The sequence below is a fragment of the Dromiciops gliroides genome, chromosome 2 (assembly GCF_019393635.1).
Source record: "Dromiciops gliroides isolate mDroGli1 chromosome 2, mDroGli1.pri, whole genome shotgun sequence".
Classification (NCBI taxonomy): domain Eukaryota; kingdom Metazoa; phylum Chordata; class Mammalia; order Microbiotheria; family Microbiotheriidae; genus Dromiciops; species Dromiciops gliroides.
Genome location: NC_057862.1, coordinates 23,021,273 through 23,034,903, shown reverse-complemented (window position 1 = coordinate 23,034,903; position 13,631 = coordinate 23,021,273). Strand labels below are relative to the sequence as shown.

The 13,631-nt window shown below is 45.0% G+C and overlaps 1 protein-coding gene across 9 annotated transcripts in view; it reads left to right on the top strand.

Annotated features, from left to right (window-relative positions):
* The window catches only part of RHOBTB1 (Rho related BTB domain containing 1), a 176,343-nt gene extending 162,937 nt beyond the window's left edge, over window positions 1–13,406 (top strand). For all 9 annotated transcript variants that reach the window (XM_043985833.1, XM_043985836.1, XM_043985840.1 and 6 more), the window contains 4 exons: window positions 173–323; window positions 4,519–4,607; window positions 5,262–5,367; window positions 11,094–13,406. In XM_043985833.1, the coding sequence (XP_043841768.1) occupies window positions 173–323; window positions 4,519–4,607; window positions 5,262–5,367; window positions 11,094–11,263 (516 nt within the window). In that variant the 3' untranslated portion in view covers window positions 11,264–13,406. The remainder of the gene's footprint in view (window positions 1–172; window positions 324–4,518; window positions 4,608–5,261; window positions 5,368–11,093) is intronic.
* The last annotated feature ends 225 nt before the right edge of the window (window positions 13,407–13,631 follow it).

The following is a 13,631-nucleotide window of genomic DNA, read 5'->3' as shown; positions in this document are numbered from 1 at the left end:
GGAGTCGCCCTCCATAGGTACGAGAGGCATCTCGTTTTTAAAAACCAGAGGAAAAATAATGATCATTTAAGACTTCAGGGCCTTGCCCTCGGCTGGCTGGCCCTTGCTGCTGCCAGCTGAACCGGGCCCCATTCAGCAGAAAGACTCTCAGCTTCTGCATTTTTTTTTCCAGGTAGCCCTGCCCAACATCAACAAGCTGTCGATGCAGGCCGTGCTGGATTACCTGTACACCAAGCAGTTGGCATCTTGCTTGGACCTGGACACACTTGAATTAATCGCCTTGGCCAACAGATTCTGCCTGCCACACTTGGTTGCTCTTGCAGGTGAGCTTCCCATCTCCTAGGGGTGGGGTGGGGTGGGGCAGGGTAGGGTATCTCAGCAGCCTCCCTGCCCTGAAGTCTACTTGGGAGTTATGTGTTCCCAGTTAAGTAAATATGAGATGATTTGAGGATGAATGAGAAAGCATTATACCATCAAATTGAGTAAACGGATATTAGGCATTTATTGTGTACATAGCTCTAAAATAGATTCTAGGTGAAAATAAGATAAGGCATGGCCTCGGCTCTCCTGGAACTTAGAACAAGTGAGGGTAATTTCTTTTTTTGGACCAGTGATTCCACTGATAGAAGGAATTCACCCAGAATAAATTCCCTCCACCAGTGCAGACCATCACCTCCTGCTCTGAAACTTACAATAGAAAGAATTGCCTTGCAACACTAAGAAATTTAGATTTGGCCAGGGTCACGTAGCCAGCATGTCAGAGGTAGACCCTGAACCCAGGCCCTCCTGCTTCTTCACCAGCGCTCTGCACTTTAGGCTGCACTACCTCTCCCAAGATGCTGTAAAGCCCCAGATTATAGACCTGCATTAGAGAGTTGTAAAATGAGGTGTTGAGGGAGGTCATTCATTACCCACTGGGGGAGGAACTTCTGAGTAAGGGAGGAAATGAGCCCCGGGGGGATTCAGGAGCTTTCAGCAAGGCAAGACCCTGAGCATTCCAGAAAGGAAAGAAACATTGTGAACAAAGCTGTGGGGGTGGCATAGGGAGGAAGGAGGTTCACATTCAGGGCAGCCAAGGGGTTTTTTCTGGGGTTGGAGACCAGTGGTGAACACCAGGCATAGGAGTGTGAACCTGGCAAGGACCTCAGAGGCTGTCTAGCCCAACTATCTCATTTTACAGATGAGGAAACTGAGGCACGGGGAATTCAAGACTTGCCCAAAGTGGTACCAGAGGTAGGATCAAAACTAGTGGTCTTGGGGCAGCTAGGTGGTACCGTGGATAGAGCACCAGCCCTGGAATCAGGAGGACCTGAGTTCAAATCCAGCCTCAGACACTTAACACTTACTAGCTGTGTGACCCTGGGCAAGTCACTTAACCCCAATTGCCTCACCAAAAAAACCCAAAAAACAAAAAAACTAGTGGTCTTGTCATTGGACTTTGCTTCTTCCAATAGGGAAGTAGCCAGATCATAAAGTAAAAAGGATGAAGAGGTGGCCAGGAGCCTCCCACCTGCCTCCCAGGCCCACTTCCCAGCTCTGCTGTGGCTGAACCCTCCTTGTATCTGTATTGTCTATAGGGGGCCATAAATACCTTCATCTCTGTCAACAAGGTCAGCCAATGTGTGTTGAGGCTCAGGATGAGAAAGCCTGATGATCTGGAAGAGAAGAGACTGTAATACCTGGATAGAGGGAAATTCACTCCACGGATAAGAGAGGGAAATCCAGAGCCAAGAAAATCCCAGGCTATAAGGCAGAGATTCTTAACCTTCTCCTGTGCCCGGGCCCTTTGACTGTCCCTGACACCCATGGAGCCTCTTCTCAGAGTCGGGCTTTTCAATGCATACAATAAAGTAACTGGGATTACAAAGGAAATATTGAAATACAATCAGCAAAAGTACCAAAACAAAACAAAACAACAAACACTTTTTTTTTAAGTTTCCCAAGTTAAGAATCCTTGATTTAAAGACATATAGAGGGGCAGCTAGATGGCACAATGGATAAAGCACCAGCCCTGGATACAGGAGGATCTGCGTTCAAATCCAGCCTCAGACACTTGACACTTGCTAGCTGTGTGACTCTGGGCAAGTCACTTAACCCTCATTGCCCTGCAAATAAATAAACAAATAAATGAATGAATGACTAAATAAATAGATTAATTAATTAGTGAACAAAGAAAGAAAGAAAGAAATAGGTAGATGGATAAATAGATAGATAAATAAAGAGATGGAGAGAGATGAGCTATTCCAAGCCAAAGTGGGGCAAAGACTCAGGCAAGACTCCAGTTTTGTTTTGTTATGTCCTATAATTTTTAGCAACAAAATGTAAATTCTGTTCCTGAATGAATGGTCCTAGGGAGCATTCATTTAGCCCCTCAGATTTCTCTTCCAGGCGACTGAAGATCTCACTGATCTTTATGGAACAAGAGTCTTTATATTGGGTTAATCTATTTTTCTAGCCTTTGGGAGAGATTGTCCTATCCCTCAACGTGTTACCTCCCAATACCCGCCTCCTGTCGAGGGCCCAGCCATTCTTCCCTTTACCTATTTGCCACTTAAGAGTCACCCTTGTATCTTTGCTCATTACCCGTCCCCTCCTCCCATCTAGTAAGTTGCCATTTTAAAAAATTCACTATAACCACTCTGCTTGGGGCCCTCCTCACCTTTTGCTGAGACTACTAAAGTAGCCCCCCCAACTGATCTCCAGTCTCCCTTCTCTGCACACAGATGTCAAACCAATCTTTCTCCTCTGCAAGTCAGACCTTGTCATCCCTGTGCCCAAGAAGCTTCAGTGGTTTCCAGTGGCCTTTTGGGTAAAAGATAAACTCCCAAATTTGGCATTTAAAGCCCTTTTCCATCTGGCTCCAGACTGTTTTTCCACATCAGTTCAACATCATTCCTCCTCAGGACTTTGTACTCCAGCCAAGCTGGCAGACTTGCTGCTCACCATCCCTGACTTCCCATCTCCCACCTCCATGACTTTGCTTAGTCTGGGCCCAGTGTCCAGAATGCTATCCCTCCTCAACACTGCCTCTTGGACTCCCTAGTTCCCTTAAAACTCAGCTTAGGAAGATGCCTCTCTTCATCCCCTGGGTGGATCACACCCTGCCCAATCATGGTCGATTTACTTCGCATTTACCTCATTTCTATTTTTCCTTGTGACCATATTGTCTTCCACTGCCATAAAGCAAACTTCTTTTGTGTCTTACTTTTGCGTTTGTATCACCAGCACCTGACAAACAGGGGGCCCTTAGTCAATGCTCGCTGAAGAGGAAGAGTTAGGTGATGGAAAAACAAAAGATATCAACAAAAATGATAAATATTTTTAGATTGATTAGAGCTTGGTGTGAGACTTGGACTCAGGAAGACCTGAATTCAAATCTACCTTCTATACTTACTAGCTCTGTGACCCTGAGGAAGTCACTTATGTTTTCTCAGCCTCAGTTTCCTTATCTGTAAAATGAGGAGACTGGACCCAATGACCTCTGGGGTCCCTTTCAGGCTAAAATTTATGACCCCATGATCCTGTGCCTGATTGTTTATTGTGGACCTGAGAACTTTCTAAGATCCTGAAATTGAAGACGCCAATCTATGTCGGTAGATGAAATTCCTCATTGGGAGCTGCCCAAACTGAAGTCGCACGTCCCATGGGGGAAGGGGGAACAACATGGTCAACTTGTCTGGTGCCAAGGGTGTAGAAAGGCACGTGACTGGCAGCAGAGGGTGCCTCCAGCTGTTGCCCATCACCCAGATGTGAGGAACAGCCTACCACATGTCAATTGGTGCTACTCAGAAGAGGCCTAAGATCCCTGTGGGTCATGGGCAATCAAGTGGGCTTGGAGTTGGTAGAGCCGAGTTTGAATCTTCACTTTTAATGCTCTGGCTGGGTGCCTGTCAACAAGTCCATTTGCCTCTATGAGACTCAGTTTCCCCACCTGGACACATGCTTCACAGGATGGCTGGAAGAATCCACCATATCCAAACCATTTAGGAGGCACTTGCTCTGTTTTAGGTGCTGAGGACACAAGGACAAAGAATTGCAACTTAACCACCCCTGCCTCAAGGAGGCACTAATATAATCCTAATCATACTAATAAGGCACCTACTGTGTGTCAGGCAATGTGCTAAACGTTCTCCAATTATTATCTCATTTGATTTTTACAACCACACCAAGGATTTATTATTGTTAAGATTTGGTTTTGCTTTGGGAACTTTTTAAAAATTTCCAAATCTCTCCCTCCTCCATCCATTGAGAAGACAAGAAATATGATGCCTATTATACACTTGAAGTATGATCCCTATTGAAGAAACAGGTAAACAGGTTAAGTGACTTGGCCAGGGTCACCCAGCTAGTAAGTGGATTCTCACTGGTCCAGCACTGTGCCCGATGCGCCACCTAGTGGCCGAGTGTGTAGTGTGCTTCGCAAACCTTGAAAGTTTTCTAGAGAGGTTGTGATGGATAATTCTTTTTCTAGAGCTTTGAATAGCGCTCACCTGTCCCTGCCTCCTCTTTCTCCCTCAGAGCAGCATGCGGTGCAGGAGCTGACCAAAGCAGCCATGAGTGGGATCGGCATCGATGGGGAAGTGCTGTCCTACTTGGAGGTGGCCCAGGTTTGTCATCAGTGGCTTTTCCCACTTGCTGTGCATTTCCCCAGTGGTTGTGATACGCTTCCAACAGCCCATCCCTGCATGCATCCACAGAATGATGTCACCAGTCAGTCCCAGAGGGTGGCACCCTTCATCTGCAACACATATCTGAGCTGGGTGACCCTGGGCAACTCACTTCACCCTGTTTGCCTCAGTTTCCTCATCTGTAAAATGAACTGGAGAGGAAATGCCAAACCACTCCGTTATCTCTACCTAGAATACCCTGCATGAAGAGTTGGACATGACTGAACAATAACACCTGAGGGGAAATTTGAACTCTCATTTTTCTGACACCAAGTAATGTCACTGAACCTCCAAACTGCATGTACCCAAGGCTCAGCTCAGGTGTTCCTCTGAACATGGGGCCCCCATCCTGACAATGCCATCCCCACATACAGAGACTTTATGGTTACATTTTTTTTTACTTGATCTCCTTAGTAAAAAGGTCTAATAGGGCAGGCATCTGAATCCTCAGAGCTTAGTGGTGGCCTGTTATGGGATAGTTGAAAGATTGATGAATTGAATGTTCCCTTTTCTCCACTCCCCCCACTTTCCTCTTCTTTCTTTGTGCTCAGAGTTTAGGACACTGAATGACCTTTGATCCTCTCCCCCCTGCAGTTTCACAATGCCCATCAGTTGGCAGCATGGTGCCTTCATTACATCTGCACCAACTACAACAGTGTTTGCGCCAAGTTTCGCAAGGAAATCAAAGCAAAATCTCCAGGTGAGAGAAATGATTGTCCAAGGAGCCCCAGACTCCTTGATGGTGCCCATGGTACTCAGTGTCCTTGGAAAGGCAGCAGAGAAAATAGAGGGAGATTGCTGGGGGCTGGCTGAAAACTCTCGGAATCAAGATGCCCTTCCCTCCCTCTCTCTTTCTTTCCTTCCTTCTTCTCTTCCTTCCTCCTTCTCCTCCCTCCCTTCCTCCTTCTTTCTTTTCTACCTCTCCTCCTTCCCTCCCTCTCCTTTCTTCCTTTCTTCCTCTCTCCCTCCATTCCTTCCTTCCTCATTTCCTTTCTTGATTTCTTCCTCTCTCTGTCCCGCCTTCCTTCCTTCCTTCCTTCCTTCCTTCCTTCCTTCCTTCCTTCCTTCCTTCCTTCCTTCCTTCCTTCCTTCCTTCTTTCCTTTCTCCCTCCCTCCCTCCCTTCTGGTAGGAGGACATGATATTGACCAGAAATAGCAGCCTCCCAGGAGCATAAATCACAACTTTATATATATTTGAAAAATCACCATGCACTGAGATACAGGAGCTTTATTTTTCATTCTCCAGAAGCTGTGTGTTCTTCTCTAAGGGGAAGAGTCATACTGCATAGTATAGAGGTGCTAAATAAAGTTCCCATGATAAGCACCTGGCAAGCTGTCATGGATCTCTGGCAGCCCACAAGGAAGGAGCCACTGTTCTAGGATCAGTCTAACGTCCTCTAGAATCACAGACCAACATCCATTTCCTAGATTCACAATCAGATTCTTTCTCTACACTTAGTCTTTAACCCTCTAGACTCACAACCAAGAATACGTGTGTGTATAAATGTATATATGTATGTGTGTGTCTATATTTCTCTATCCATCCACACATATTTGTGGCCTGGTGCATTTTTTGGACTCAAAACATGATACTTTTTCCAGATTCAGGGTTTGGACCTTTTGTCGTCTTATTGCCTTATTTTTCTATAGACTCTAAGACTTTCTAGGCCCTTGGCCTGGCATCTTTTTGAGCCTCTCAATAGAATACCTTTTCTAGGGTCACCACCTAATAGTTTTTCTAGATTAGCGTGGTACTTTTTAAAAAAATCTCAAGACCTCATACTTTCTTTTTTTGTTTGTTTGTTTGGGGTTTTTTTGGTGAGGCAATTGGGGTTAAGTGACTTGCCCAGGGTCACACAGCTAGTAAGTATTAAGTGTCTGAGGTCAGATTTGAACTCAGGTCCTCCTGAATCCAGGGCTGGTGCTCTATCCACTGCACCACCTAGCTGCCCCATGACCTCATACTTTCAATTGGCTCTTGGATCCATGCTATTTTCAGTCTCACCACCTAAGGCCTTTTCTAGGCTCATAATTCAACACCTCCTCCCCCGCCCCAACCCACATCTAGCATAAGAATGATATGGGGGAGGGGGCAGCTAGGTGGTGCAGTGGATAAAGCACTGGCCCTGGACTCAGGAGTACCTGAGTTCAAATCCAGCCTCAGACACTTGACACTAACTGTGTGACCCTGGGCAAGTCACTTAACCCCCATTGCCCCACAAAAAAAAAAAAAAAAAGAATGATATGGGGGGAAAAAACCGGGAGGAGAAAGCACGGGTCCTTAGGATTCCTCTGTAAAGAATTACACTCTCGCACAAGACCTAATCCAGAATAAAAGAACAGGTTTATTGGGGTACAAGAGAAACTGGCTGGGAGGAAGGTTTTGCATGAACAAAACACTTTCCTCCCCGACTAGCTCAGGGAGCACCATTTTATAGGGTTTAGATGGGGTGGGTAAGAGTCTCTTATTGGGTGAGGGGCTGGGGGTCCTCCTGCATTGCACTGGAGTAGGAGGAATCCCTCCTGAGCGATCCGGTGTGGTGGGTGTCAACTTTGTCTGGATGGGTCTAAGCAGTCTGCTGATGGGCGGTTCCAGGTGGTCTTCTCCTGGATTACCTCATCCAGGTGCTCAAGACTGGAATGTAGGGTGGTGGTCCTGGAGCATGCTCAGTTCAATCCGGTGCCGCTTATCTCTTTTGGGTGTGTGTATGTCCTTGATTGAGTTCAAGGAGAGGCCTACTTGATTTCAAGGGAAAACCCCTGAGGTTTCAAGGAAAAAGTTCCTTGAACTCCCTAGAGAACTGTTGGGGTAACTGGGGCCCATAATCCTCCCATGACAAGACTTTATTTGAACTTGTGACTTAGTTGGGGGGTTTTCTAGACTTGTGAGTGGGCACGTTTTCTAGGATCACAGCCTGGCAGCTTTCCTAGGCTCTTTGTCTAGCACTCTTTCTAGATTAACAACTGATATTTTCCACTTTTAGGCCCAGGATGTTTTCTAGACTCAACCTAATGCTTTTTTTTCTAGATTCATAATCCTTACCCTAATTCCAAGTCTAATTCTTTTTCTTGACTCATGGCCTAATACTTTTTTTTTTAGCAACAAACATTTATTTTATTTTCCAGTTACACATAAGGGTAGTCTTCAACATTCATTTCCATAAGATTTAGAGTTCCAAATTTTTCTCCCTCCCTCCCTCCCTTTCCTCCCCGTTCCAAAAGATCGCAATCGGGTTACATATGTACAACCCACAAGTGCTCTTTTTATCAGTTCTTTCTATGGGGTGCATAGTGAGCTTCCTCGTTAGTTCCTTGGGATTGTCTTGGATCATTGCACTGCTGAGAGTAGTTAAGTCATTCGCAATTACTCATTGAACAATACTGCTGTCACTATGCACAATGTCCTCTCAGTTCTGCTCACTTCACTATACACTGATGTTCATTAGTCTTTCCAGGTTTTTCGGGGATCATCCTGTTTGTCATTTCCTGTAGCACAAGACCATTCCACTACAATCATATAACACAGCTTTTTCCATCATTCCTCAATTGATGGACATTCCTTTGATTCTCAATTCTTAGCCTCCACCAAAAGTTGCTATAAATATTTTTTGTACAATTTTTCTCCTTTTTCTCTTTTTCATGATTACTATTGTTAACTGTTTCCCTTCCATCCTATTCCCTTCCCCATGATATTTATTCTATTATCCTTCTTCTTTCATCCTATCACTCTTCAAAAGGGATTTGCTTCTGTCTGTCCCCTCCCCCACTCTGCCCTTCCTTCTTTTGCCCCTCTCTCTTTATCCCCTTCCCCTCCTATTTTCCTGCGGGGTTAGAGAGATTACTCCACCCAATTGAGTGTGTACATTATTTCCTCCTTGAGCCAATTCTGATGAGTGTTAGGCTCTTTTACTGCCCAGATTAAACAGATTACTCCACCCAGTTGGGTGTGTCTGTTAGTCCCTCCTTGAGGCAGCTCTGATGAGTTTAAGGTCTTTGAGCCTTTTCTGATGAGTGTAAAATTCATTTACTGCCCTGCTCCTCTCCCATCTCTTCCCCCACTCCATAAGTGTTTTCCTGTTACTTTCATGTAGGATTTCACTTCTGCCCTTCCCCCTCCCCCAATGAATTCCCTTCACCCCTCAATTTAACCCTAAAGATGTTATCATCTAGCTAAGTGACACAGTGGACAAAGTATCACCCCTGGAGCCAGGGGGATCCCAGCCAAAACCCAGCCTCAGACACAAGACAGTCACCCACTGTACAACCCCAGGTATGTTCCCCAGCTCCAATTTTTTATGGTTCTCTAGGGTCTTGCATTTGAAAGTCAAATTTGACATTCAGTTCAGGTCTTTTCATGACAAATATCTGAAAGTCTTCTTTTTCATTAAAGTCCCATTTTTTCCACTGAAAGATTATGCTGAGTTTTGCTGGGTTGGTGATTCTTGGTTGTAATCCCATTTCCTTTGCCCATTGGAATATCATATGCCATGTCCTCCAGTCCTTTAATGTAGAAGCTGCTAGATCTTGTGCTTTCCTGACTGGGGCTCCACAGTACTTGAATTCTTTCTTTTTGGCAGCTTGCAATATTTTCTCCTTGACCTGAGAGCTCTGGAATTTGGCTATAATATTCCTAGGAGTTTTCCTTTTGGGATCTCTTTCTAGAGGTAATCGATGGATTCTTTCAATTTCTATTTTAGCTTCTTCTTCTAGAATTTCAGGGCAATTTTCCCTGAGAATATCTTGGAAGATGGTGTCTAAGCTCTTTCCTTGATCATGGTTTTCAGGTAGACCAATAATTTTCAAGTTATCTCTCCTGGACCTATTTTCTAGGTCAGCAGTTTTCCCCAGAAGATATTTCACATTGCCCTCTATTTTTTTATTCATTTGGATTTGCTTTATTGTGTCTTGGTTTCTCATCAAGTCACTGGCTTCCATTTGTTCAATCCTAATTTTTAGGCAATTATTTTCATCAGAGAGCTTTTGTACCTCCTTTTCCATTTGGCCAATTTGACTTTTCAAGCTGTTGACTTTTTTCTCATGTCTTTCCTGCATCACCCTCATTTCTCTTTCCATTTTTTCCTCTACCTCTCTAACTTTATCTTCAAAGTCCTTTTTGAGTGCCTCTGTGGCCTGAGACCAATTCGTATTTTTCTTGGAAGCTTTAGATATAGGAGCCCTGATGTTGACATCTTCCTCTGAGGGTGCCCCTTGGTCTTCCTTGTTACTGAAGAAACTTTCTATGCGCCTCACCTTTCTCTGTCGGTTCATCTTGCCTTTCTTTTACTAGATTTTTATCTCCTTAAATTGGGGCACTGTTTCCAGGCTGCACTATCCCAAGCTTCAGAAGTCCCAGGTGGTATGATTTAAGGAAGATCAGGTTCTTCCCTCGCCCGGCCTGTTCCCTGGTCCTTAGATGACACCAGACCAATTTGCTAATCAACCAGCTTTGTGTGTTGTGGTTGTTAGCTCCGACGAGCCTGTGCCCCTCCCCTACCTGGGCCACTGCTACTTGAGCCTACCTTCTGGTTCTTAGCAGGGGTGTAAAATCCAAGTTCTGCCTTAGCACCAGCATAGACCCCTGTAGTCTCCCCCCTGCCCAGGGCTCAGCCCACTCACCAGACTGTGAGCTTAGTTCCAGATGACACTAGCACTTCAGCTGATTCAGAGGTCTGGGGGTCTGCTTTCCAGTGAGACCTTCCTGAGACTGGATCTGTATCAGGGTGACTGTGGGGTTCGGCTCAACTCCTGTATCAGCACAACAGCTCCCTCCTTCTGACCTTCCAAGCCATTCTTGGTTAGAAGATGATTTCAGCACATTCTTCTGTGAGTTTTGCTGCTCCGGGCATTTTCCTATGGTGTTATTTAGATGTTTTTTGGAGCGATCATGTCATGAGTTCGGGAGCTCACTGCCTTTCCTCCACCATCTTGGCTCCACCCCAGAAAATCCCTAATACTTTTTTTAAAACCTCAGCCCACTTTCTTTTTGAGGCCTCTAAATTTTCCTAGACGTGTTACCCAAATATATTTCTAGACCTGGCATTTATTCTAGATTCACAGTCCTAGCATTTTTCTAGACTCATGACCTCTCAATTTTCTAAAATCATTGCCCAAGACTTTTTATAGGCTCTCAGCTGGATACTACTTTTTTTCTAGATTCACAGCACAGAACTCTTCCTAACACTCTTTTTAGACTAATATTTTTTCAGGATTCATGCCTTATCAACCGGCTTTCACTTTGCCTAGGCTCATGCCCTAATACTCTCTCTAGACTTACCCACCTAACCCTTTGTCTCAGCTCTTGGCCTGACTCTCTTTCTAGATTCACGACCTGGCATTTTTTTCTAGATCTGCCATGTCCCCCTCTTTCTTGGGTTCATCCAGCTCACAGTCTAACTTCTTCTCACTGCCTGCTTCTCTCTCCACCAGACAATCAGGAATATTTCGAGAGGCACCGCTGGCCACCTGTTTGGTACTTGAAGGAAGAAGATCATTACCAGCGAGTGAAGAAAGAGAGAGAGAAAGAAGACCTCGCACTGAATAAGCACCACTCCCGACGGAAATGGTGCTTCTGGCACTCAATGGCCACAGTCGCCTGAGTGAGCAAGGAGAGAACCCCAGGAAAGACCCGCCCATTCCCCCAAACAACAGCAACAACCACAACAATACTGTAAAATGAGTCGTCGTCTTAGAGATGAGATAAAGGTCAGGTTTCAGGCACTGATTTGACTTTCTATCTGTGCATTTCCCTTCCAGAAATATCAAAGCACAATCTCCCTAGAAATGAGCCTGGACGACCGACGCTGATGCTTAAACTGCATTCCTTCGACTAATATGTATATTTTTGATTAGGGAGCGTGATAAACTTAGTCCATTATGACGATTTCTTTTTATACAGAAAATCCAGCATTCACATTTCAAATTCCAAATTGGAAAAAAAATATTTTTATATGGTCTTGTGTATTTTGTCGAGACAAAAATACTATGTATTGCTTAATTTTACAGGCCACAAATTAACCACGAGGAGCCAGCCCCATAATTAAGTTGTAACTATTGGCCCACAGACGGACAAGATCACTGAGGCATCATTACATAATGAGATGGTTATTCCCACAGTTGGAAGGAAAGAGTCAGAATAAAATTTCCCAAACTGTGAGTTAGGGAGTATTTCATCTTTGTCCTTCTGAGCAATGTTGGTATAATTAACAAGTCAACTCCAGGAGCGGGTATTTACGGTATTTGCTGTGTAAGTGGTAGTAATTATGATTATGTGTGCCATGTAAAATATAGTGATATCCAATATTCTGTTGTTGAAAGTGTCTAGATTCGAGAGGATAATCTTCATAATCATTAGAAGGGCTTATTAAATCTCAGCATCATCCAGGGCCCACTCACTGGTGGACCTGAATACAAAGAAAGAGAATTGTGCTGTTGGTATTACTTGGGTGGATGTCATGGTGGGTGGGGTGGGGTCTTCCTTGATCTTTGCAGAGTTTCTGCATATGTACTTTCTCTGTTGACTGGAACTAGACATAGGGGATGGACAGGCAGCATTCCTGGCCCTTGGTTCATTGGTGCAGCGTGCTCCCATCTTACCCTCCTGAGCTGGGTTGCTCTGAATTGACCTTCCCCGTGCGGAATTTGGTTCCTCTTTTTCATTCTTTCCAAGGAATATTCATTCAGCTGCCTCTTAGTATCAGGAAGCCTGGCTTCTCTTCCAAAGGCAGAAGGCAACTGGGAAAGGGGGCATCTTCTTGGAGACTGGGGGAGCTGAAGACTCACTGAGAACTCCCCAGGTTTGGAAGTAGGTCCTTCATGAGGGGCCTGCCTGTTTGCCAGTCTTAGCTTCCCTTGATGGAGCAGGGGGGTCAGGAAGCTTTCCAGCTGAGCAGCCTCCCATTGGCATCCCATAACAGAATTGACCAGCCGCTGTGGAACGGGATCCCAAGGACCCAGCTGCACACCCATGATGGCCCTGGGCACAGCGGGTCAGGGCTGGATCCCATCGGTTGCTTGGGATGCTTACATGAAAGGACTTTTTATTTTATTTTCATCCTAGGGTTAGAAGAAGAGGCAGGTGAACACAAACCCCAGTGCTGCAGATTGGGAAAGAATTTCCAGATGGCCGCCATATGCATTTTAAAAATATATATATTCAGGTTAGAGATGGATATTTATTCCTGGCTGTAGCAGCACCCCAGGGCAATGGAAACTACTAAGCATTGGATGACATGCTTGTAGGGGCTCAAGCTTCTAGGAGAGACTCCCCAAAAGAAAACGAGAGGAGTGTGTGGTGCCCCCCACTCTGGCAGTTTGCATCATCCCTGGATGAAGGAGGTCTATAGAAAAAGAATGACTACCTGCACAGTAGCTTATAAATCATTGCTTGGTAGGTGGGGTGGGCAAGAGGGGAGTAAAGATGAGGAGAAATGCCAAGATGAGCAAAAAATTAACATCTCTTCTATCCCGAAATGATAGCCAGTTGGGTTTTTAACAAAAATTGCTAGTCGGTTTTGTACAATCAAAGCTCTTGTATGAATGTAATCTTGCCAAAAAAAAACAAAAACAAAAACAATGGTTGGATTCCGGTGGCCCTGGGGTATATGCAATAATCTCCACTCGACTTTGTTCTCAGCTGCTGAAACCAAGTGGCTGGTTCATTTGGTTAATGCTGGCTATGGCCTTTACCCTTGGTGGTTTTATTTTATGTTTTTTATTTCACAAAAAGCCAATAAAATTGTTTAGCTATAACATATTGACTCTGGCTGTTTGGTTTGCCAAGGGGGGACCCTACCTTGTGCCTGTGAGGGTAGCAGAGGTATCGGTTGTAAAAGGCGACTCTGGATAAAGGGCATTGTGGCATGCAGGAAGTCCCAGCTCCCCTCCAAGTGAGGGTCTTCCGGGAGCAGCCTTTGGGATGGGGTTCTGGTTCGCACCTGGTGACTTGATGCAGGAGAGTTAGTTACA